Consider the following 26,357-nt stretch of genomic DNA (forward strand, 5'->3'; position numbering starts at 1 on the left):
GTCTTAGTTGAAGAATACAACACCAACTCCATGCCATAAAACCCTTAATTTCAAGTTGCATAATTGAATTGCCTCTACACTTGGTACTGTGAACCCATTTACTCCACAAGGAAGACGACGGACAATTTATGAGGTTTCAAAGCATACGGCCAAGCAAAACTTTGTTCCATAATTTTAGATGAGGCAACCCTAGACCTCCTTCCCTTTTTGGCGAACAAACAACTTCCTAAGCAACTTTGTGTGTTTCGTGGCCTTCTGTATTTCCAGCCCATAAAAAATGTCTAATCTTCTTTTCAATTTCATATATAGTTTGCTTCAGAAGTAAAAACATTTGCATCCAAAAGGTACATATGGAAATAAGTACCGATATGGCCAACTGGAGATGACCAGCGTAGCTAATATGTTGCATGCCCCCAACCTTCTATTTTTTTGAAGATTTTATCAGTTAAACTCTTACAATCTGCGTGTGTGAGTCGTCTTGTAACAAGCGGAATACCAAGGTATCTAATAGGGAGGTTACCTATTGGGAAAGGTGTGTGATCCAATATAATTCCGTTTTCTTCCTCGGACAATCCAGAGAAAAAGATTTGGCATTTATCTGGATTGAAGTGCAGCCCTGAGAGAGCTGCAAATTCATCAAGTACATTAACAAGGCAAATGACTAAATCTACATCCCCGTGAGAAAATAGAAACAGGTCATTTGCGAAGCATAAGTGAGTGATTTTTTCCGTTTTGCAGTGCCAATGATACTTGAAAGAGGATGCTGCAACTTTCTCAATTATGATCCTGTTGAGAATTTCCATAACCAAGATGGAAAGTTCATGTCGCATGCAGTTGAAGTTGGAGTCTAGACCATTATTGGTGTACTACTACGGTTTTCTCTAGCTCTGACTTCTGATCTCGTTTCGATGATTTCGTGTTAGTTTGCTCGGTAATTTGTGTCTAGTTTAATATTGTCTTGCAACGAAGCTGAAGTTGGTTCATGAGAACATTATACGGGATTAGCTCTAGGAATTAGTTTTCCTGTTTACGACAAATTACGTTTTGCAAAAATGCATCACGATCTTTTGGTTAAAGTAACATCGGAAGGGGTTAGGCCTTTTGTTTGATTCTGCTGACGTGTGTTTGAGCCTGCTCGACATCATTTTATCTGCCGATTCGTCTAATGTTCTCATGTTTACAATATGTTGTGTCCTATATTCATTTCGTTTTGTAAAATGAAAAAGGCAAGAAAGAATATTAGCGGGGAAAATCATGAAATAAGATAATCTTGCCATTACTTGTCTTTTCGGAATCATACATGTAGTTTTGAAACTTCACAGTGAAATTTTTTTGATAGAGTGATGTTTTGCTTTAGTCTCTCAGTTGTGCTTTTCAACCTATGTAATCTATGTTAAGCACATCTTAGCCATTTCATTTTTTGGTAGCAAGGATGGAACCAAGCCTAACTGTTGCGAGAAACTATTGTGACCTACCCCTCAAGGGCACCTTGGGAAGTAGATTTAGGGGTAATTGCTCGAGAGATAGTCCAAATGGCGGCGGCTCAAAAAGAGTCATCCTTTAATTCATTCATAAGGACCATCAATCCCGAATGTGGACTCTCCCTCTGTCCATACCTCATATGACAAGGGATTGTTTTTAAGTTCTTTATCAACCTAAATATATTTCTAGGAGTCGCCACTAGCGTTTGTCGGGAGTCGGCTAGAATACGCAATTGAAATGCGGGAATTTCATTTCGATTTCCACAGAACTAGAGATGTTTAGGTATATGGACTTGCTTACGTTAATGTTTTCACTAATATCTTTTCGGTACCGCTAACTAGTTGGTTGTTATCTAATGTGGCCATGCAATCTTGAATTATCGGTTCCATGCCAAAGTCTTAAAACAACTAAATGTTCATGCATCTTGTTTTTGTGATTTTCCATTTAAAATTCTAAACTAAACTTATCTTAGTCTAGAAAAGAAATTGACAAACAATGTATTGAAAAAACGGTGCATAAAGTAAACACCCAATGAAATGAAAAGCAAACTATTCTAATATGCAAGAAAAGAAAACCCGCAACTCGTCAGGCAATTATTACAAACCAAATTGAAAACCCGAGACATAGTCAGGTATCGAATGGAATATAAAATGAGAGACAATTGGACATCGGTCTTTAGCCTCTCACTTCCGTGACCCTCGACTACATCATCCATTGACCATCTTGGTGGTGTCGGTTTTTTATTGAACTCATACATTCCAAACAAGTGACGTGCAAGCATACAATCAAAGCAAGGCAACAACATCGAATCATCCAAACATTTTATTATCCTCGGGGTCGGCCTTTACCTTCCATGCGTTTCGATCGCTCCATCTAATTGACTAAGATTCATTAATTGATGGTTAATGATAATCTGCTACCGTTTGCATTCACAAAACGATGGTCGACAACCAACAAGAATGTTTCTTCTCTGTATTCAGATAAGAAGCAATTAGATAGAACAACATCTAAGAGAGAAGAGCCTGAAAGTTTATAGTAGGCAGAGGCATTTGCCTACTCAAGTCAACCAGCGCTGGATTTCGATAAAAAAACAGCTGAGCGAAAAGCAGCATGCTCAGTCTCATTGAAATGTAGCAAAGCATTGTTGATGTAGGCAAAGGCATGTACGGGTTCATTTACAGCTTTCATATAATGATCCAAAGCAGCAATATACTGATCTTGGATAGTATAAACATAGCCACAAACCTAATAATAAGGAGCAGATCTATTTGTACTAATAAACACTAAAAGATTTTGCAAACAAAAAGAAAGGGAAAAGTGCCAAATAAGTCATAAACCTTTTGGGGCAGCACCAAATTAGTCCTAAACTTATTTTTAGTGCCAATTCAGTCCTTTTTGCCTGATTTTGCTGACGTGGACGTCGGCCGGTCACCGGAGCTGACGTGGACAAAATTTAATAATATTTTAATATTTTTTTGAAAATTTTTTTTTCTTTTTTTTTTCTTCTCCCTCTTCCTCCGGCCGATCGTCGGAGCGGAGACCGGCCGGAGGCCAGAGGCCGGCGAGGTCGACCTCGCCGGCCGGAGGGCGAGCCACGCCGGCCACTGGCGAGGGTCGCCCTCGCAGGCGACGGCGAGGTCGAGCCTCGCCCAGCCATGGCGAGGCTCGCCTTCGCCGTCGCCGGCGAGGGCGAGCCTCGCGCTGGGCTGGCGAGGCTCGCCGGCCCTCGCCATGGCCGGGCGAGGGTCGACCTCACCAGATCCGGTGAGGTCGGGCCTCGCCTCGGCCGGCCGGCGAGGCTCGACCTCGCCGCATCCGACGAGCTCGAGCCTCGCCCAGCCATGGCGAGGCTCGCCTCGCCGTCGGCGAGGGCGTGCCTTGCCAGTGGCCGGCGTGGTCGACCCCGCCGGCCTCTGGCCTCCGGCCGGTCGCCGCTCCGGCGACCGGCTGGAGGAAGAGGGAGAAGAAAAAAAAATTCAAAAAAATATTAAAATATTATTAAATTTTGTCCATGTCAGCTCCGGTGACCGGTCGCCGGCCGGCCGACGTCCACGTCAGCAAAATCCGGCCAAAAGGACTGAATTGACACTATATCAAAAGGTTTAGGACTCAATTGGCACCAAAAATAGGTTTATGACTAAATTGGCACTTTCTCAAAAGGTTTAGGACTTATTCAACACTTTTCCCCAAAAAGAAATGTACCTTTCAGCTCATAAATACAGATAGCAAACATACCTCATAAAATTGTGATTTTTCATATAGGTGTAAGACGTAAGACGCGTCCCACTCATTCTCAGGCACTGTTTCCAGAAGCCAAAGTATCTGCTTTTCTCTCATTTTATTACGTTCCTCTCCCAGTAGAGAAGCATTTTCTGATGTTAAGCGCTCTAAAATCTGGTTCAATATGTCTTTTGGAATCTTTGCTCTTTCACGAGTAACAAAAATTGCAATGAACTCATAAAGGTGTCCAATGTCTATTCTTGAAGGCCAGGCATCTGCAGATTTATTATTAGACCCTCCATAACCATCTACTTGAAAAATTTCCTCATCAAGGATACAAATGAGAGCATTTACCAAATCCTGAACCACTTTGGTTTTTCCCTGGTAGGATCGAATCCTATCTCCACAACTTGGTTGGCCGAGTCATGTGGAGGAAAATTGGAATTTTGGATATTTTCTTCTACAAAAGCACATCTTAAAACATCTAAAGTAGCTTCAATATCTAATTTTAAGGAATGATACAAGTTACAGTAGACTCCTTCGGATAACGCTCTTAAAGTTTCTGTCTTTTCCAGCAAAAACTGCAAAAGTTCCGTCCTAAGAGAGGGAAGGCGGGTTGGGATAACAGCAGAGATAACAGTTAGCATTTAGCAACAATAGTCTCTACTTTACATCAACAAGAAGATGAGAAGAAGCAAAGAAAATAGGCTTAGCTTGCAACATATATAATATGGAGCTATAACCAGCACAGTAGTGCAGAGATTACTAATATTGAACTATGTTACTATTCCTTCCTTTTTTTTTGTTTGGGGGGGGGGGGAGAGAATCGGCGAGGGGGATCCATAGAGAGGATAATTAAGTACATAAAAAAGTCAAGAAAAGATATACTCAGCAACTAAAGTAGTTACTTCAAGCGAACATGGTTAAGTACATGCAAATGTTATTTCCATTTCTTTACATGCACATAAGCCATTCAATACCATGCCACAAAGATCAAACTGCGGCAGTCCATAATGAGCTGTCAGAAATACCGACAGCCACGCCTTTATTTATGAAGATCAGTAGACAGAGACTCAGTATACAATCCATGGAAAAACAGAACACGGCCAACAGAATCATAAGCAAGAGAATCTGTATATGGAGAAAAAGGAAAAAAGAAAAAAGCAAGGCGATATCAACCTATGTTTGATATCGTCCCTGAAGATTAACCATATAAGGGACCTCATATATAAGTTTTATTATAGATATTTAGCAATAATCAAGGCTCATTACCGCTGTTAGACTTCCAATTGCTCAACAGCCTATTACTCTAGCAAGAGCCAAGAAAAAGGAAAGTCCACTTTTGAAAATTGATATACATACCAGGAGGGAAAGCAAGACCAGAAAAGCAATACTTTAGATAATCAAGCATCCTGTACCTGTTCAAAACTCCAACAGTGGATAAGGTTAAAAATTTTATAAAGCTAAACATTAAAATGAATGCATTGTAACACCATACATTCAGCAAGGATAACACCTAAGAAAAATCTGAAACATTATCAGCCATCAACCTTCCTTTTGAGGGTTAAAAAACCCTCTTAAGGGAAGAGAATTGCATATTTTTTGTTTGTGTAATGTTCGAATTAATCTGCAAACGCTTTCAGTGGAGGGCCCATTGAGTCACACTTTGAATTGCCCACTAACAACTCTCTACCATGAATTAAAACATCATCATACTTCAAAAATCTTCAGGCTCTTCTCAGATTCAGAAGCATCTAATGAGCTTGGGTAGGCACTCTGGCTTGATACTATTAATGGTTTGCACTTTAGCCAAGAACAAAGTGGCATCAAATAGCTTTACCAAAAAAAAAAAAAGTGGCATCAAATAGGACCCCCAGCAATGAAAAAAATGACAAGAAGATCTAACAAAACAAAATTTTACATCCAAGAGTTATGTGTGCATCAGCGAAAATAGGCAACCATCAGGTAACGAACCCAAGGGCAGCAGCACTCTCCTTCAGACTATTGCAAAAGACTACCAACAACTCCTCCTGAGGTGATCTGAAACCATACAATCCTCGGTTGAAAAGATACACCAATGCACAATATAACCCGTGCTCTGGCATAATTTAACAACCTACAAGTAGAAAATCACGAAACCATTCTTAACAAATGAACTTAAATAACTTTTCCAGGAATCATCTTAAACAATCTGCAGACCTGATTGAATCCAAGGAAGATACGTCTATGTGAAGGACACATAGTTCAACTCGCTGTAACCACCCTTTGCTGCTACAGTGTTCCCCCAATGCTTGCATTATCTATAGGGAAGTGCTCTACCTTTGAATGCAGTTTAAACTATATATTCACGTAATTGGAAGTTTTGATGATTAAACGGTGTACAGATGCCTCAGGAGGTAGAAAACTAAGAATATCCTTCAATATATACGGCTCCAAAGCTCCAAGAATGTGTCTAAATAAAACAAAGAGTATCGTTAGTATCAAACATACGTCATCTGTCGGTAGATAAAGAAGTTGCACTTCGAGCATATATACAACAATATCACCCGTATGATAATAGAAGCTGTAAATATAACTTGTGCTAGTGAAATTACAGCTGAATGCAAGTTGCAAACATATGATGTTCAACGTGGGTAAGTATATGGTAGAAAATGACACAATAGGAGGAAAAAAACAGATTGGCTTCTAGTTGAGAAACCAAGCACATAGTTCAAGTCATCGTCATACGCAATCTAACTTCAAAACCACAACTTTTGACAAGGTCACTACATTTGCTAGTCCTATACTTCTCAAGATTGGAAACTTTAAGACAATTCTAGCACGCCAAATTTCTTTTCTTCCGCGAGTGAAAATAAGAACACAAGACAAGTGTTAGGTGAGATAGTAAAAGGTTTCATCACAGAAGTCAATTTCTAGGAGGCCCCATAAAATATTGAAAGTAAAGAGAATATTTACCGTTATGTTAAAAACCAGTTCCTGTCTTCTGGTGTTAGTTTCTTATAATTGTCCCTGGGAAGAGACGGGTCTTCTCTCATGAGGCTGACTTCCTTTAATGATGAAACCGGAGGCTGATATATTTTGTACTGGGGCCTACTTTCTTTTGTAGATAATAGAAACCGGAGGCTCATAACTTTGGAGATTATTGTAGCTCAGTTTCATATATTACACATGTAATAATGCCGCCCACTTATACATTTTGTCCTTGTGCATACTTTTTCTTATTTGTTCTTCCGCTTTTAATTATTTGAATAATATTTTTTTGTATTAGGTGCACGCACAAATTCAATTTCACATCCCAATAAGTGCAAACAAACTCCCTGTTTGAGTTATCGACCTAGGTTTGGCTTGCATCTTATGTGATTAATGATGTTAGGACTATTTTATAGATACAATTTTTCCTATACATGTGACCTCTATCATCATTAATAAAAAAAATGCAAATTAAAAGCAAAACATTTGAAGGAAGGATCAGCACGGTAAGAACTAAAAGGTTTAATGATAAATAAAAGCTTACCTACTTTAATACCATCCATATATAACTTTAAACACAAAGCCACAAAAAAAAAACTAACATAAACAATAGCCAAAAAAAAAATCAACCCTCTCTCTCTCTCTCATGATCTCAAATTTGCCTTGAGCATGGTTTGGGTTGGGCTAGTTCAACACCTAACCCAGGAATCAACATGCACAATGTTGGTCCCCAATTTTTGAGATTGGAAATCGACCCTGTTGAGCCTGGGATAGAGGACTGAACTGACCCTGTGGGTCCGGTCTGGTCCGGTTCCAAGGTCAACCCGGACCGACCAAATTTTTTTTGTTTATTTTTTGTATTCATTGAATGGACAAACGTACTTTTTGAAATTTCGGAGCTTATGAAATTAGAATAATAATTTGTTCATGCTTTACTTAATTGGAAATTTCCAACGAATTTTGCGACGAATTCAAAAAAACCCGGTATTGTTCGGCATTTTTTAAATTCGTGGGAAAATTCGTTGGAAATTTCCAACGAATTTTCCCACGAATTTCAATTTTCCAGGCAATTATTTTAGTGTGTACAATTTTCGTTGCAAAATTCGTGGGAAATTTCCCACGAAGTTTGCAACGAAAACCCTACTCCTTCCTTATTCAACATTTCCGCGCTCATTATTCCCGCAACGATTCTCAATTTCCACATTCTCTCTCTCTCTCTCTCTCTCTCTCTCTCTCTCTCTCTCTCTCTCTCTCTCTCTCTCTCTCTCTCTCTCTCTCTCTCTCTCTCTCTCTCTCTCTCTCTCTCTCTCTCTCTCTCCCGCGATCGACGCCTCCACTCGCTCCACCGCGTCCCGCTGTCTTGGTGAGGCGCACTCGTGCCGAAGCTGCCCACCGCAAGGCCCAAGCTTCCCCGTCGCCGCCGAGCATCCGGCCGATGAAGGGGGTGGTGTCCGTCGCGTTCACGGCGGCGAGGCTGAGCGCGACCACCGTGAGCCAGGCCCTCGCCATGGCGGGCAAGCTCGAGCTCGCCCAGATCTGGGCGAGTTCTGGGCGACCTCGAGCTCGCTGGCGACGAGGCTAGGCCTCGCCGGCCATGGCGAGGGCCGAGCTCGCCATTGCCGGCGAGCACGAGATCGCCCAGAACTCGGCCAGATCTGGGCGACCTCGAGCTCGGCCCTCGCCATGGCTGGCGAGCTCGAGGTCGCCCAGAACGCTCGCCATGGCCGGCGAGCTCGAGGTCGCCCAGAACGCTCGCCATGGCCGGCGAGCTCGAGGTCGCCCAGAACGCTCGCCATGGCCGGCAAGCTCGAGGTCGCCCAGATCTGGGCGACCTCGAGCTCACCGGCGACGAGGCTGGCCCTCGCCGGTCATGGCGAGGGCCGAGCTCGCCATGGCCGGCGAGCTCGAGGTCGCCCAGATCTGGGCGACCTTGAGCTCGCCGGCGACGAGGCTGGCCCTCGCCGGCCATGGCGAGGGCCGAGCTCGCCATGGCCGGCGAGGCGGCGAGGCTGGCCCTCGCCCGCACGATTTTTGTCACGACGAAACTAATTTTGCCACAATTTTTCGACCAAAAAAAAATTTTGTTGGATTTCCAAATTTTTCGTTGGAAAAAAGTTGTTTTTTTGTAGTGTTTCCAACGAATTTAGCCACGAATTTTCCAACGAAAAAAATTTCGTTGCAAATTTCCAACGAAAATTGAAATTTTTTGTTGGAAAAATTTGCGACGAAGAATTACCGACGAATTTTTTTTCGTTGGAAATTCGTTTTCCAACGAATTTTTCCCAATTTTTCGTTGGAAATTTCGTTGGAAAAAAATATGCTTTTTTGTAGTGAATAATCAATAATATATGGCAGATCTCATTCTTGAATGAGCCTTTAACTTTGCTAAAGTCAGAGCTACCGAGATTACCAAATTAATTTGTATGAGTCGAATTAAGAACCCATAATGCCACTATATCCACAAATTTATTATCTCTATTTCGAGCTTGAGAAGGGAGTTTTGATATTACAGATTCTGACAAGGACCCTAGTTTTTTTTTTTTTTGGTCAGAGACAGCAACCCTAGTTACAAGCCGCATTTTGTTATTGTTTTTTCAAATGTTAAAATGTTTGTTCAAATTAATGGTATTCATGTTGAAGCATCAAACACTAACAAAAAGAAATTGTTACTGTGATAGTCGACGAAATGTTAAATGAATGTGGCCATTCAAGTCAATGTTCTCGACCTCTGCTTTTCTTGAACCTGAGTATGGAGGTACTTACCTTTGACAAGTAGATTGCGTACGATGATCAATCTAAATTGCAAAGATCTTGAAGTTTTCGTTTTTGATGATTGGCACTGGCAAAGAATAAATGAGCAGGGAGAGAGTCATCTCTAGAGAGAGAGAGAGAGAGAGAGAGAGAGAGAGAGAGAGAGAGAGAGAGAGAGAGAGAGAGAGAGAGAGAGAGAGAGCCACTGAGAGATCGAAAAGAATCTGAGATTGAGGGAGAAAGTGAGAGTGAGACTCGGAGAGAGGGAGAGTAAAAGGGCAAAAGAAGAGGAGGGGCGGGGCACTTTTGGTCATATGGCTAAGGTTTGGAAAATAAAAATTTACATGGTTGGTCCAACTCGAACCAACTCTAAAGTTTTAGGACCAAGGATCAACCCACACAATGCAGATTCCAACAGACCCAAGACTAGGGATCGACCCAATCCCCCTAAGAACCGGATCAGGATCAACTAGGTTGAGCCAGTCTAGGGTCCGTCCAGGGTCAACCCTAGATCAGCACACCCCTACCTTGACCTATGGTCGTTGGTGGCACGCAACCTTCCAAGGTTGACCTGGCTTCTACTCGTCTATGGTTGGTGGTGCGATGGTGGTAGCTTTGTGGGGTCGGTGTTGTGATAGGAGTAGAGGAGCAAGATGGGTGGTGTGTGTGGACTGATATGGGAGAGGAAGAGAGGAGGGGAGAGAAGAAAGCTAGGACGTTTTGCTTTTTCTTTTTCATTTTTTGTTATATGTGTGTTAGTCATGCGCGGTGAAAATTTTGAAATAAACATACCTTTAAAATGTGATTTTGAAGCACTTTATCCAGCGAGAATATCACTTAACCAGAATTTGGGCATGTACATGTAGAGAATTCTAAAGTTGAGATTAGTGAAAAATGCACCACGACATACCACGTGTCGTCCCATGATTAGCACCCATAAGGATATATAATGAACATTGTAATGCCTTCAACTCAACTATATAATGCCATTTCTCCAATGACGATAACTATCACATGAATTTTATTGAGAAGCGACATACAAACAAAAAGAAAGACATACTTAAATAAAAACAATACTAAGGTGAAGCCAATAAAACTGCAGTGCATGGTGTAGTTCAACAGTTAGACCGAGAAAAACTTATATTAAATTTGTTCACAAATAGACTGAATTGAATAATAATAGTTGCATCGTCATATAAGGTGCATTGTCATATAAGGTACGACGACACTAAGCCTCTTAAACTCACCTACATGACTCACGAGCCCACTTTGACAGATCCTGTTGAAGTGCTATTTCTTCTTTAATATGTCTATGACTTCAAAAATTTTACCCGTGACTATTGTGGAGATCTATCGTTCATATTAATAGACCCAAAAAATTGAGAAATGCATATATTAAATCCAATTTATTTGTATGTGTGTGTTGTCATGCAAAATACAGACACATTAGATCTCTTGAGCTCATCTATATAACACATGAGTCTACTATAAATTTAGACAAATCACACTGAGGTGTGATTTGCGTTTAAGCGTCCGAAACCTCAAATCTTTACATGTGCTTATTACTAAGAAGATCCGTTGAACACAATTACTATGCAATGAGTTGTAAATGAATACAAATAGATCCATGGATACACAAGGTGAAAAATTGGATGGATGGACTTAATTAACAAAATGTGAATAGGTTTAGGACTCAAAATTGTAATAGATGTAGGACTTTTTGGACAATTTTCCCATTTTATCTACTAACTACAATCAAACCACAATCAACTAGTTGTCGCAACTGGTCACATGTAAACTCTCGACAGACACGTATTCGATGCCTGCACCACATTCATTCATTAACTTTTGACTGGAGTAAGATGCGTGATTAAATCAAGTTTCTAGCCTTTAACTTCAAGAGAATTCAGCCTTCGAAGTTTATGGAGAAGCGAACGCCCGCATCCAACACCTTCAAAGTCCCCAATTCCACCAAAATTATTTTGGTCAATGTTTCTTTCCAAGGATCATTAACATTCTCTTCCTTGCTAGCTTTAGCCGACCATGCCAAGGATTTGAAGACTTTGCATAAATTTTCGCTTATTGACCCAACTATGTGAATTTAAGTGATTACGGGGTATTTCCGATGTACCTGAGAAATTATACTCTTACACCAATCCATTTATTTCACCCAAGATCTTATAATTACGCATAAACTAATAATATCAGTTTATATTTGGACCAATTAGTATGCAAAATGTGATGTACCGTGCAGTACGGATGTTACATTTATTGTCAAAAATTTTAAAACTGCAATACTACGAATATAATCACGCCATGTTGAGTCAGCCCCACGTATCGGTCTAATGCTCAAAGTTGACTAGACTTAAAAACCACTATTATGCACTCAAAGCAAAACTTAATCCAATTTCACTGTTTTTTTTTTATGATTTAGTTAGTTTATGAGATATGAGTATTTGTATGGTATGTTTTTTTTTTCCACTTGAACTCTATGATTTCATATATAGCTAGTGAAACGTGGTTGGTTAGGCTTCGTAAGACAATGTGCTACTCCTCGATATATTTACTTATTTTCTGTTCATTTATTTTAAAGATACGTGTGATGATAATAGCGAATATAGAAAGTTAGGTCGATTATAATTGAATCTTCGGGATGAAGATAATACAGCTCTAACGTACGATCGTGTGAATAACTCAACTGCAATGGCAATTGAATAGAGAACACATCAGGCCTCCATTCAACGAAGCGGATTGGTTATTTTTTCTTCTTTTCTCCAGATAATAATCTTATTGGCAAGATAGTCATAAATAGAATAAACACATAAAATATTCTTAAAAAATTACAAGAAAGTTCAAATAGTGGAGATTCTACGCAAAGGCTATTTGATGAGGCTTAAACCAATGGCCTGAGAGCTTGCACAATCTAACATTCTATTGTTAAAATATTGGACGGTGTGGATTAAAAATTTATATTATGTAGGAAAGTTGAAAGAATATCTAATAACTCCTCGATAAATACATACATTAAAGTTTCATCTACGCCTATGAAAATGGTTGTTTACAATAGAATAATAAAAATCAATTTCCATCAAGATAGTATTGGAGGGTGAGCAACAATAACAATGAATCGATGATTATTCTCTATTCTTATACATTTTTTCCCTCATAAGTAGCAATTTTCTCAAATTGAGTCAACGAAAAATTATGAATTTGAAATTCTCAGCCGGTGATTGCAGGGGGGGGGGGAAATTAACAAAAACATCCTAAACCTATTGCGATTATGCCAATTCAGTCATAATGCTTTTAATTTGGCCATTTTGGTACTAAACCTTATAACAATTTGCCAGTTCATTTCTAAACTTTTTAATTGTGCCAATTTTATTTATTTTTTGGTCTGAAACATACTCATTTTATATCATTCAAAGGATGAACCACAGTAACAGAATTGACTAGAGTCCATATAGAGTAAATCCCAAAGAGTTCGGGAAGGTCTAGACATCCAACTGGGAGAGAGGGTCCCTTTCCGGTGGGATTTGGCGATCCAGTCTGCGGTTTGATTGGCTTCACATGGACAGTGGGCCAACGAGACCCCTTGTAAAGGACCAAGAAGGGCATTACACTCTTCAAACAGACTTCTTAGAGCCCACGGGCTTTTTGTCGATTGCATAGTATAAGTGATAGTGGAGATGTTATCAGACAGAATACACACTTCCCACGCTGTTTTTCCATCCTGCGCAGATTTCTCCCACGCACGTAGCAAAGGCCTCCTTCACCGCCGTGGCTTCGATTTCCGAGAGGAGAGTGAGCTATCGCCCTCTTTGCAAACCCGGCCATGAGAAGCCCCTTGTGATCTCGACACACTCTGGCCACCGATCCCTCTGTTTTGCCGTCAATCCAAGAGCCGTCGACATTGAAGGACCACATCCCTGTTGGTGGTGGTGACCACCGTACAGGTAAGATCTTCTTCGACCAACAATTCAACTGTCTTGAGCTGTGCATGCGATAATTTCTGCTTTGCAGGAAGGCATCATCTACTATTGTACCCGGATTGAGGATTTTCTGTTGAAATACCAGGGCGTTCCTCGCCTTCCAAATCAGCCACAGGATACCTGCGAGACCTTCACGAGAGGACGGATCTAAGGCTCTGGTGAGTGTTTCATCAACCCACTTGTCCAATCTTGTGACTTTTAAAGGGGAAACGTCCACCTTTACCCTCGGATCAGACCAAATTTCCTTTGTCCAGTCGCACAGGATGAATAGGTGTTCCGTGGTTTCTAGGGACTTTCGGCAGATTGGGCAAAACGAGTCAGGTATCGCCTTTCTCTTGTGCAAATTATCTAATGTGGGTAGAGCATTTCTACACGCACTCCACAGGAAGAAGCAGATTTTTGGTTAAGTGTGTAGTTTCCATATTTTAGTCCACAGGGATCGGAGCGGTTGATATAATGATGATGCCTGTTCTGTTTTAGTTGGTGTAGCTGCTCTAAGTCTGGTGTACCCCTTGCCTACCGTGTACTCCCCTATCGTGTTCCTGGTCCATATCTATTTATCCTTGTCTGGGTTTGGCATAATCCTGGTTGTAAGAATTTCTTTCATGATTTCCTCTTGGAAGAGATCATGTAGCCGGCTTTCATTCCATGTGTTTGTCCCGTGAACAATCAGGTCGCTGACTCTCTGGGGGTCTTCTCGGTTAGCTGGGCCCCCTATCACACCCATTTCCAGCCAATTATCCTCTCTAATGTTGATGCTTTCTCCATTCCCAACCTGCCATTTAACTTCTGAACTTATTGCATCCCTTCCCATCAGCAGACTTTGCCACCCCCACGAAGGCCGGGAGCCCTTTTTTGCTTTCCATAAGCTTCCATTGGGGAAGTAGAGTCCTTTTAGAAGCTGGCTCCATAGAGTAGAAGGATTTTGAGCAAGCCTCCATGCATTCTTTCCTAGCATAGCCTTGTTGAAGGTAATTAGGTCCCTGAAGCCTAAGCCTCCGTCTATCTTCCTCTCTTTTAGATTTTCCCACTTTTTCCAATGAATACCCGATCTTGAAAAGTTTTGTTTCCACCAGAAGGATGCTATTTTCTGCTCGATTGCCTTACATATTGAAATGGGGATTTTGAAGATCGACATGGCATATTGGGGAAGTGCTTGAACCACTGTTTTGATCAAAGTTTCCTTCCCCGCCTTGGATAGTAATTTTTCCTTCCAGCCCTCCATCTTCATGTTTACCCTTGCTAGAATCCATGCAAACATCTGTTTTTTTGTTTGACCCCAGTCTGATGGGATGCCAAGATATTTCCCGGTTTTCTCCATAATTGGTACTCTTAGTTCAGCCGCCAAATTCCTCTTGAGGTTTTGAGGACAACCCGCACTAAAGAAGATCCCAGATTTGTTCAGATTGATTTCTTGTCCCGAGGCAAAACAATATTGATTTAAGATGTTGGCCAGATTTTGGCACTCCTCAATGGTACCATCTAGGAAAAATATCGCGTCATCGGCAAAGAGTAGGTGTGACAGCGTAGGGCAATTCCTATTCATTCTGATCCCTTTTAAACTCCCATCCTGCATTGCCTTTGTTAGAAGGAAAGAGAGCACATTGGCCATGATTATGAATAGGTAAGGAGAAAGTGGATCTTCTTGTCTAATTCCCCGGGAAGGCTGGAAAAACTCTGAAGGCTCCCCATTTACTTTGACACTAAAGGATATAGTAGAGATACACCACTTCATCAAAGACACCCATGCCTCACAGAACCCCATTTTCAACATACAGGCACATAGGAAGTCCCATTCCACTCTATCATATGCTTTTTGCATGTCTAGCTTGAGAATCGCCTGGAACTTCCGTTTTCTTTCCCTTGTTCTCAGTTGGTGAAGGATCTCTTGGACTATAAGGATGTTATCTTGAATCTGCTTCCCACAGACAAAGGCGATTTGTTCTATTGCGATGAGGTCAGTCCTAAACCTTTTGATGATTTGCCAATTTAGTCATTTCGGACAATTTTGGTTGGAACTCGCTAACATGGAGGTCTAGTTAGTGCCAGCCAACATTGATGTGAACAATCTTTGCAATTTTTTTAAATTTTAAAAAGATTTCTGAATTTTTATTTTGTTCTTCTTTTCTTTTCTTTTTTTCCAACCTTGGGCTGGCGAGGGTCAACCACAGACGAGAGCCAGTGAGGGTCGGCTCTTTATCCAGTGAATTACATGAACAATCCGCACGAAGATCCTTAGAAGTGAGTAATTCGCTTACTTAATCCGAATTTTGGCATGTATGTGTAGAAAAATTGTAAAAGTTGAGATTTGTAGAAATTTGCACCCCCAATCCACAACGTGTCATCCAATGATTTGCACACATAAGCATACGTATTGTGATATTGGAATGCCATCTGTTTATTCAACTCAATTATTTGTTTACATTTGTCCAATCAAGATAATTATGGCATGAATTTTCAATAAGAAGCGATATACAAAGAAAAGAAAAGGATAGGGAAAATAACACAAACAGTCCCTGAACTTTGACCAAATATGTAATTTAATTCATGAATTTTTAATTTGTTCAATATAGTTATTAATCTTTAGCCTAATATTTAATTTGATCCCTGAATTTTTAATTTGTTCAATGTGGTCCCTGAACTTTTAGTTTCATGAACTATTTGAAAATGTTCAATGTAATCCTTCCATTAATTCAAGTTCAAGACATATAGTTCATGGACTAAATTGAACATGTACTAAAAGTTCAAGGATCACATTGAATAGATTAAAAGTTCAGAGACTAAATTGAACATTAGGCTAAAGTTCAAGGACTACATTGAACAAATTAAAAATTCAGGGACTAAGGCTGTGTTCGTTTGCGGAAAAATATTTTTCCGAAAAATATTTTTCGCGTTTTCCGGTGTTCGGGGGCGGAGGAAAACATTTTCCTTCCCCACCCCCAAATCCTTCATTGTTTTGAGGAAAATGATTTCCTCTTTTTGCAAAGAGGAAATCATTTTCCCCCAAATTGAAGGCAAAATTGCCCATGGGAGGGAAAATATTTTCCGTGGGAGAGGAAGTTGATCGCCGGTCACCACCGTTGGCCGCCGGTCTCAGCCGCTCGCCGGCTGCGCCACCGGCCGCCGGCGCTGCCGGCAGCCGAGCGCGCCACCGCCGCCCATCGCCGTCGCCGCCGGTCGCCGGTCGGTCGCCGGCCGCTGCCGCCGGTCGCCGCCAGCCGCGCGGCGGCTCATGGCCGCCGCCGTCGGTCGCCGGTGAAAAATATTTTCCGAAACTTTTTCATATTGATCGCCGAACACCGGAAAATTATGTTCCGGGAAAACATTTTCCAGGAAAATGACTTCCGGGAAAATATTTTCCAAAAGGAGAATATTTTTCGCCAAACGAACGGAGCCTAAATTGCATATTAAGTCAAAGTTCAAGGACTGTTTGTGTCATTATCCAAAATGATATACACTTAAATGAGTAGTCTGTTATTGTTAGAAGAACTTCGCGCCTTGGAAAAAGGGCCCAATTCCCTAAAAACCCTCAACTTTAGCCTTTGTCCCAATTATATCCCAAACTTTTACTTTTGTCCCAAATCTACCCCGTTAACTTTTCATCCAATTTTTTAATATTATTTTTTATTTTTTATTTTCTTTTCTTTTTCCTTTCCTTTTTTTTTTGTTTCACCCTCAACCTCTGGACGGTCGCCGGACCGACGACCGGCTAGAGGCGGGGGCCAGCGAGGTCGGCCTCGCTGGCGTTGGGCGAGGCCAACCTCGCCAATAGCCGGGCGGGGCCGAGCCTCGTCACCACGGGTGGAGATGGGGCTCGGCGAGGCTCGGCTCTCGTTCAAGAACCGGGCGAGGTCGGCCTCACCCAACAACGGCGAGGTCGGCCGAGGCTGAACCTTGCCGTTGCTGGGCGAGGACGACCTCGCCAGTTGCCGGTTGGGCCGAGCCTCGCCAGATCTGGTAAGGGTCGACCACGCCGGTCGTTGGCGAGGCCGATCCTCGCCAATAGCCGGGCTGGGCCGAGCGCTCGCCGCTGGCGAGGCCTCGCCCCGGCTATTGGCGAGGTCGGCCCCGCCTCGGCTACCGGGCGAGGTCGGCCTCGCCGGGGCCCACGGCGAGGCCTCGGCCTCGCCACCACGGGGTGAGGCTCGGCCCACGCCATTGGCGAGGTCGGCCTGGCCAACGCCGGCGAGGCCGAGCCTCGCGCCAATACGGCTGTGGGCCGAGCCGGTGCCTCGCTGGACCGGGCGAGGCTCGGCCCCGCCGCAACCGGGCGAGGTCGGGCCTCGCCCGGAAATGGCGAGGTTCAACCTCGGCCGACCTCGCCAGTTGCCGGCGGGGACGAGCCCTCGCCAGACTGTCCTCGCCGGCCAGAGGTTGAAGGTGAAACAAAAAAAAAAGTAAAGGAAAGGAAAACGAAAAGAAAAGAAAAAATAAAAAATTCGAAAAAATTTAAAAAAATTAAAAAATTAGACGAAAAGTTAACGGGTAGATTTGAGATAAAAGTAAAAGTTTGGAATATTTTATGAGATAAAAAAAATTGAAATATAATTAGGACAAAGGCTAAAGTTGAGCTAAAGTTGAGGGTTTTTTGGGGAATTGGAACTTGGAGAAAGGGATTTCTTCACTTCTTCGTCATGGTCTGCTTTTCTTTTCTCCGAAATCATCTCCTCCTCCTTCGCCCCGATCGCATTACTGTGTTGCGTCTCTCTCTCTCTCTCTCTCTCTCTCTCTCCGGCTCTTCATCTTCTTCTTCGGGTCCTTCTCTCCAAAGCCCAATCTAAAGAACCACCAAAACTGTAGCGATAGCAGTCGGGGGCTTCTATTCACGTCACATGAGGTTCCTGTCTCTCTGTCTCTCTGTCTCCGGCTGTGCGAAGAATGGTGAATGCTGCTTGACTTTTCTTCTGCATTTTGTTTTCCGTTTCGATGGGTTTTGCGTCTTCTGGGTATTGCGTCCCGAGCGTTCTTTCGTGATGACGTCGCCTCTCTCTCTCTCTCTCTCTCTCTCTCTCTCTCTCTCTCTCTGCCTCTCGTTCAATTGGGTTTGCTTCGCGTCTTGGATTTAACTGGTTTTTTTTTTTGGTAGCTGATACTGTTGAGTAGAATCAGTCGCTGCTTCGTGATGCGAATGATTCTTTCATCATCCGAGTAAACCAAATCTCCGGGAAAGACTGATGTGTTATTGCTTGTGGCTTCTACGTAGATAGGCCATACGTGGCTTTTGGTACTTGTCCACTGCTGAAGCAATATCTTCAAATTTTCGAGTAGGAAACATAGTGTCAATCAAATATGAAAATATTTTTGGGTCAGTAAAGTAGACGAAGAACCGGTTTTAGTATGATAAATTTTTTTTTTCAGAAATTGTTTGAGTAGGATCCGGTGAATCCTTTTCAGTTACTAATGATAATACTCTCTGTGCGTCAAAATGTCAATCAGCTTCAAGTTATTGTTTTACGGTGACCTGAGTTCTGAATTCCTAGTTCATCATGTCAGTATAAGCAACATCTGATAGATTATGTCTCATGCGTATGAGTGTGGACCCAAGAAGGGATAATGTGCATGCAGGAAATAGTTGCTTAATTGAAAAGATATTTGAATGGCCTTGTTATACATTTAACATCGTTTTCTTGGTCTAGTTTACTCTTATCCAATGCTGTATCTTTTTCCCCAATCAGAGAAATAGGTGTTTTAGTAGTACTGACTGATTTTTAGAAGGGAACGTAATTAAGGGCATATATCAAGCTAACGTGTTGGTTTCATTCACTTTCACAATGCAGCTTGGGAACGGTCAAAGGGGCATTAAGGATTGACATAATTTAAATATCCATCTCTGGGAAAATTTTCTTGTTCTGCTTTGAAAGAAGAGATCTTTGCATGTAGACATCTCTATTATCATGTCATGGGGGACCAGACTGCAAAGTCAGGACGCTGGGTTTTCGGGTTGGACTAATAGTTCAGTGCTATGGATCAATTGTTTTCTGGTCGTTGTATTCTTAAATAAGTTATGGAGACAGAGCCGTGTAGTGGTAGTAGCTCCGTTGTGGACAAGAAGAGAAAAAGGAAGAGAAAGAAGAGTAACAGAAATGTTTCGGATCTTGGGATGGATAAAGAGGATTATTTTCCAGAGAAAAATTCGTCGGTGAACGTGATTATTTCTTTACCTTCTGCAGCTGAATCCAGCTCAGCCCAGGAGAATTCCAAGGCTCAGCCATGCAATGAATTAAATCCTTTACCTGCAAAGAAAAAGATCCTGGAAACAAGCACTACTCAAGGTGATATTGGTGCAGAAGTCCCGTATTATGTTCTGCAAGCTAATGAGCCGGACGTTAAAGATAATATAACATGTTCCTCTAGCAATTCCCATCAAAGTTTGGAGCATGAGAAGAGCCTACCAAGTACGAAAGCAAACATCCTTGCCAGGAGGCGAGAGAGAAAGAAGGAGAAGAGAAAGTTTTTTAAGAGGATGAGAAAAGAGGAAGAACTTTCTGGGAAGAGCGATACGCTCACTGAAATTCCAAATAGTGTTTCACAAGTCGCTGAATTGGATAAAAATATTCTGAAGGAATTTTCCTCAACCAGTGGTAAGGAAAGTGTCATTGAGAAGAATCTGTGTTCATTAGAAAAAGAAGATGTCGATGGAGAAGCTCATACCCTTTTGAGTGATTTTAGCAATATGAGTACCTCTTCAAAGAAGAAAAGTGTCGAAAAACTCAAGACCGATTCAAGGAAAAAACCACCATCAAGGTTAACAACAGGAACTGTGGATTTTTCTGAGGATCTTGTTCATAAAGAGACTTCCTTTCATTCTGATGAAACTCATATCTCTCATCTTTCAGATAGTAAATCCAAACAAGTAGACGAAAGAATACAAGTTACGTTAGGACAGGCTTCCATAGGAACTTTGAAAGCAGAAGCCTCTGTTCATAATCCAGAGCAGAGGCTTGATCTTCCAGAAAAACCTGAGACTATCAAGCTGCATAGTGCGGCTGAGGTTTTTCTAGTTGAAAGTGCGGCTGTGACTGGGGCTACAGAAAACAAGTATACTGAAAAGCTTTTCCAGGTTCATACAGCGGAAGAGCACGTGTCTCGTGTTGATAAAGGAATTGAAGCTGCATTTAATTGCAATGGAGAAGCTTCGGTTGATTCTGGGCTTGTTTCTTGTTGTGAGCACTCAAATGGGAATGATGTCAAGGTAAATAGGCAGATCAAGGAAGTAAATCCTTCGTCAGAATTGTTGGTGTCCAAAGGTGATATTAAATTAGATATTAATATCAACAAAGGAAGCATGCCTTTGCAAATTCCGGAGATATCGTCAGAGAGGACTAGTGCTGAACCTTCTAAAAAAAAGCTTCTTATACTTGATCTGAATGGACTCTTGGCAGATGTACGTCCACATGTTGACTACAGATATAAACCGGGCTTAATGGTGTCAAGAGAAGCAGGTAAAGAGTTGAGAATTGGTGAAAGGTTGTTGATTTTTCTTATATAATCTAAGAACATAGTTCTAACTCATTGTTCGCTCTTCTTGCAGTATTCAAAAGGCCCTTTGTTGATGATTTTTTACAGTTTTGCTTTGAGAAATTTGCTGTTGGGGTTTGGTCATCAAGGACAAAGTACGTTGTTCCGTCTATGACCTGTTCTTGTAATTCCTTTAGCACCATCATAAAACTCTGAACAATCCGGATCATAAGAAAAATTCGGTAGGATTGCCATCCCAACTACGATTTCACTGATCCAGCTTTAGAAGGCAATCCTGTCTTTTCAGGCAAGCAAGAATTTATACCCGAGTGTTCTCTCGTGAGGGAACCCTACCTTTGAGCTTCAATACCACCTTTTAAGGTTAATATGCATCTAATTACAGTGAGTTAAGTAAGAATTTCATATTTTAGGTGTCAATTCAATAAAGTTGTAGGATCTTACAATTTTCGATCTGATCATCGAAGATCGCGAAAGGATCCTACTTGGGATCCCGATCCTGACAACCTAGTGTTCTGTGGTGGGTGTGTGTCACTTCACGATAAAGGTTGCCCAGCTTTAATAGTCACTGTAGATTATATAGTCTTAGTTATTCGTTTTACAGGAGAAATCTGGATCCAGTTGTAGACTTTCTTATGGGCGACTCCAAAGGGAAATTGCTTTTCTGTTGGGTAAGCAGCTCTCACATGAAGCTTTTCTTCTCTATGTTGGTGTCCATTTTGTCCCATTGCTCATTTTGCATGGATGGAGACTGACTGCAGATCATTAAGAAAGAATAAGAGCTACTTTTCAGTTCCTCATCTGTTTGGAGTAAGATTGATCTCTGAAGCTTAATGGGACTAAGAGCCTGAGTGTACGATCTGCCTCTTAAATTTCAGCCGAAGAGTGTGGGAAAGTTTTTCTATTTTTGCTTTTATTATCCTGCGGCCTCCTGTTCTTCAGATGGAATGAATACCCAGTATTTATATTCCAACTGATTATATTCTCTTGATCTAGTTGTCCTTTTATCCTGTGATTATATCTTTTGTCAAGTAGTAAATTAGATGAATAAGTTTTTTCTTTCAACTTTGTGATTGCATCGCTCCTTGAGAATATATTGGTATATCCTTGGAAGCAAGCCACATTTCACCCTGCTTGTTTGAACTTTATGATATTTTAGTCTTTCGCATTAATAAGAATCCTCAAGATCCCTGGTTAAGATGGAAATTGACTTTGTACCCGTGATATGTCCCCTTTCTCTTTTTGTAGTTATCTTTAGATCCTTGGTTTAACTTGCATAATTACTTTAAAGTTTTGCTTACAATGCCTAATTTGTAAAAGCATATACTTAAACTACTGTGAGTAACCGTTTCTGTAGTAGCTATTGGTTTCCAGTTAAAAAGTAAATGTCCTAACCTTTATGCATCTTAATGATAATAACATCATATCATTTTTATTTTTAGTTTATTGTGGTCATTTTTTTATTAGATTCTAGTTTATTGCAGTCAAATCTTAATAGAAATTGATGTTACAGGATCAGTCTTACTGTACTATAACAAAGTTCGCTACCATTGAGAACAGGGATAAACCCCTGGTTTTGAAGGAACTTAGGAAATTGTGGGATAAGCTCGAGTCAAATCTTCCATGGGAGAAGGGAGCGTATAATGAGTCAAACACTTTGTTGTTGGATGATTCTCCATACAAAGCCCTTTGCAATCCGGTTAGTCAGATAAGCAGTCTCGTCTTTACAGCTGTTTTGGTTCATATTTGAATAGTATGACTAACATCGGCTTATCCCTGTTGGACCTATCGTCACCCAGGCAAACACTGGAATATTTCCCTACTCATATCACTATAGAGATGCCAAAGACAATTCTTTAGGTGAGAGACGTTAAATATGCATGTATTTTCTCTGTTTTAGAAATTACAAATATTGAAGACATTATTTCTTAAGGCACCTTCACATAGATCTCTTTTTGTATGTTTTATTTAAAATGTACGGAATAATCTCATGAAGAAGCCATAGCGGGTAGCTGAATAAATGATAGTTCTTTTGAAAATGCTCTAATTTCTCTTCTGTGCATTCTAAAAGGGTGCAATACATAGCTGAATCGATAGTGGGTGCTTTCTTTTAGTTTTGTATGTATAATTTGACCAGGGATAACATAGTGACATAAACTTGGTCAATTTTTTACCCTGTTGAGTTCATCATCCTGGACGTTCATATAGTTGGCACTTCGTTTATTTTACTGTGCTAGAAGTATTAGATATCACCTTGTGATCTGTTGACAGTTTTGTTTGTCAGCAGACGTGCATATCTACTTGGTTGTTTGCCTGTAAATTTGTTTTTACAGCTGTCCCTATGTCTCCAGATTTCTCCAAGCTCATGGAATCTTAGATCATGGCTGAATAAGCTATAGATCAAACTTTTTCTGCCTATCGTAATATTTGCATATTTTGCGGGAGCGCCTTGTGCATTATTTTGCTACCTCTTATCTGCTACTGTATCATTAGGCTTATTATATCTTTCTTGGAAAAAGACCGTCCAGTGGCTGATAATGCTCTCATTCTCCCAGTTGCAGTTTTTCATCAGTGCTCTAAATGTTTTATTCGCAATTAACGCTTCATGCAGGAACTGGAGGTGACCTGCGGGTCTACTTAGAAAGCTTAGCTTTGGCTGACGATGTTCGGAAGTATGTAGTGCAGAATCCATTTGGTCAAAGAGCAATTACAAAGTCAAATCCAGACTGGAATTATTATAAGAGGGTGTTAGCTGCAGACTCACCTGAAGATGCTACTTCTATATCGAAGTGAGCACATTTCTCGTCCTTCACTTGAACGACAGCTTAATTTCTGACAACTTGAACATCTTTTTTGTTCGAGCTTGTTTAAGAATTAAACAAGCATGTGCGTGTTGCGTAGCAGCCCCTGGAAGTGTTAAGTTCATCTAGAATAGTCTTTACTGTTGTCACATTGATAATCTTTTGATTTTTGGGGTGAGAAAAACTTCTTGTTTTGATAGTCAAGTTTTAGACGGTGTCTATCTTTATATGTGATAGAAAATTTTTTCTGCTTTTTTTCTTTTTTTCCTTCTTTTCTTTTTATTCCTTTCTTCTACCTTTGGCTATTGGCCATGGTTAGGCGGGCTGGCCTCGCCTGGGCGAGGTTGTGCCCCGGCGAGGGCTCCCCTCGCCAGATCTAGCGAGGAGGGCCCTCGTCCAAGCCATGGCGGCCTGGCCAAATATGGCGAGGGGAGCCCTCGCCAAGGCTCGACTTTGCTCAGGCAAGGTCCGAGGCCAGATTTGGCGAGGCCGACCCTTGCCCAGGCCATGGTGGCCTCGCCTTTGCCCGGCGATGCCGTCCCGGCTTGGGCGGGGGTTGGCCTCGGCAAACCGGGCCCTGGGTGAGGTCGACCGTTGCTTGGGCAAGGGCGAGCCCTGGCAAGGGCTCTCCTCAACAGATTTGGTGAGGCCGGCCCTCGTCGAGGCACGACCTTGCCTAGGTGAGGGTTAGTTGGGCCTTGCTTGTGGTAGGCGACGGCGGCCTCACCTTGGCGAGCCCACCCAACCATGGGCAATGGCCGGTCACCAGCCAAAGGAAGAAGAAAGAAAAAAATTAAAAAAATATTATTAAAAATTATCCATGTTAGAGCCAGTGGTGTCACGTAAGCTGGCCAACGTCCACGTTAGCAAACCTGTCAAAATTAACTGGAAGGATTGAATTGGCACAAACATAAAATGCTTAATATTAAATTGACATAAAAAAATGTTTAGGACTAAATGGGCATAAATGTAAAAGATTTTTGACTTTCTGACACTTTTTCCTTTTTTTTTTTAATTTACGTGTGTGCTTTGTTGATGTGGTTGTATGAATACAAGTGCATCAATAAATGTGGGTCTCATGATCGAGCTGCATTGCCACTTTAGATGCCAACCTGGCTAAAAAGATTCGACCGGCTAAATTAGTTCTCTTCAAAAACTTCAAGGTTCAAATTGAATGAAATTAAAATTAATCAACCAAATCGAACATTCACTAATGGTACACAAGCCATTTACGACATTGCCTCTATAATTGATTACAGCATGACAACCCACCGAGTCTCTGACTCGATTTTGGACAAGCTTGGACAAAGGACTCTCGAGCTCGGCATGCCTACACCCACTCGTTGATTAGATCTCCTGGCAGGTCCCATAAAAAAAAAAAAACTAATCGGGCTCGGCGGGCTGAAAGCATTGTGGAAGCCGTTCGATCATGGCCCTACTATGGGCCCGTTCAAACTCCATGCCCATGAAACCACGATCACCCCTAACTTGAGTCATGACACCTGACTTCCATTGCCAATGCTTTCAAAGCGCTATCACTGAAAATCCAAACAAGATTATCGGAATAAGAGCAGCAAAAATCCAATCCTAAAGTCCAATCGAAACCCTAAAACTTTTAATAATGCAATCAAATCATAAAATTTATCTAATTAGTGCAATCAAGTACTTCCGTTAGGCCTGTCAAATGAGATTTTGGTCAGATCATAAATGATCTGACCCAAATTGACTCATTTAACCCGTTTCGACCCATTTATTTGCAGCGCAAATTTCTTGATCAATACTCGACCTGACCCATAAGCTACACGTACCGATTCATTTTTAACAGAATGGATGGCACCATTGACCGGCTTGTCGAGTTAGTGAGAGAGCTCGAAAGTCAGGTTATGGACGGGGGCGTGAAGGTGTTGGTGTAAGTCCAGCCTAGGACATCCATAGATCATGAAAAAGATTCGGGCTTTGATTTTGGGTTAAATATAAAAGCGTTCTCTAGACAATACACACCCCTCTCAATCGCCGTCTCCTACTCCACCAATGGACCCTCTCTCCTCTACAACTTCACCATGTGCAGCGACCTCTAGAAGATCTTCCATGTCGGCCACGGACTTCGGCTCAGCTCTGACTACTTCTCCTACACCCCCGAGATTGCCTACTGTTTTGAGCAGGGCCAACCTCTACACCCTCGAATACCTCCTCTTCTTTGTCATCCATCACCAACTCAAGCACACCGACTACTTCTTCTGTACCGTCACGCAATCCGGCTTTGACCCCTTCATTTGCTTAGCCTTCACTGACCATTTTAAATTTACTTGAACAATGTTTTTACTTTTTATTTCTAGAGGACCCGACTCTTGCTTAGGAACACCATTTTCACAGTTTGCAGTCTTCGTAAGTCTTCAGCCTCCACTCCCCTTCAAGTTAAGCAGTTCGAGTTGGGATGCAATGGCACCTGGCAAGACATCAAGAAGAAGCAAAAAGGAATCGAAGAAATTGATGAAGCAGAAGGACATCTTCGTCGTCCCCGCAGACCCCAACACGAGCATTAGCACGCTATGCGCACTATCAACAAGCATCGTCCGATTAGGCCTCAACAACTGTTCTGAAATGAGGCCAGCATGTAAGTTAATTTTTTACCTAAACTTAGAGGGCTCTTTTGCAACAACTAAAAAAA

The 26,357-nt window shown here is 41.7% G+C and overlaps 1 protein-coding gene across 3 annotated transcripts; it reads left to right on the forward strand.

Annotated features, from left to right (window-relative positions):
* The first annotated feature begins 18,033 nt into the window (after nucleotides 1-18,033).
* On the forward strand, nucleotides 18,034-23,893 carry LOC115665375 (uncharacterized). 3 transcript variants are annotated; one of them, XM_030587252.2, is made up of 7 exons: nucleotides 18,034-18,293; nucleotides 19,190-20,854; nucleotides 20,944-21,025; nucleotides 21,493-21,559; nucleotides 22,402-22,587; nucleotides 22,688-22,748; nucleotides 23,500-23,893. In XM_030587252.2, exons 2-7 carry the CDS (start codon nucleotides 19,417-19,419, stop codon nucleotides 23,679-23,681), a joined length of 2,016 nt encoding a protein of 671 aa, XP_030443112.2. In that variant the 5' UTR covers nucleotides 18,034-18,293; nucleotides 19,190-19,416; the 3' UTR covers nucleotides 23,682-23,893. The 3 variants fall into 3 exon arrangements, with proteins under 3 accessions (XP_030443112.2, XP_030443113.2, XP_056163381.1); XM_030587253.2 differs by having other exon boundaries at nucleotides 18,034-18,249; XM_056307406.1 differs by having other exon boundaries at nucleotides 18,035-18,249; nucleotides 23,444-23,502.
* The last annotated feature ends 2,464 nt before the right edge of the window (nucleotides 23,894-26,357 follow it).

The sequence above is a fragment of the Syzygium oleosum genome, unplaced genomic scaffold (genome assembly GCF_021117445.2).
Source record: "Syzygium oleosum isolate NSW1041296 unplaced genomic scaffold, Sole_v2.1 Sole_v2.53, whole genome shotgun sequence".
Lineage (NCBI taxonomy): Eukaryota > Viridiplantae > Streptophyta > Magnoliopsida > Myrtales > Myrtaceae > Syzygium > Syzygium oleosum.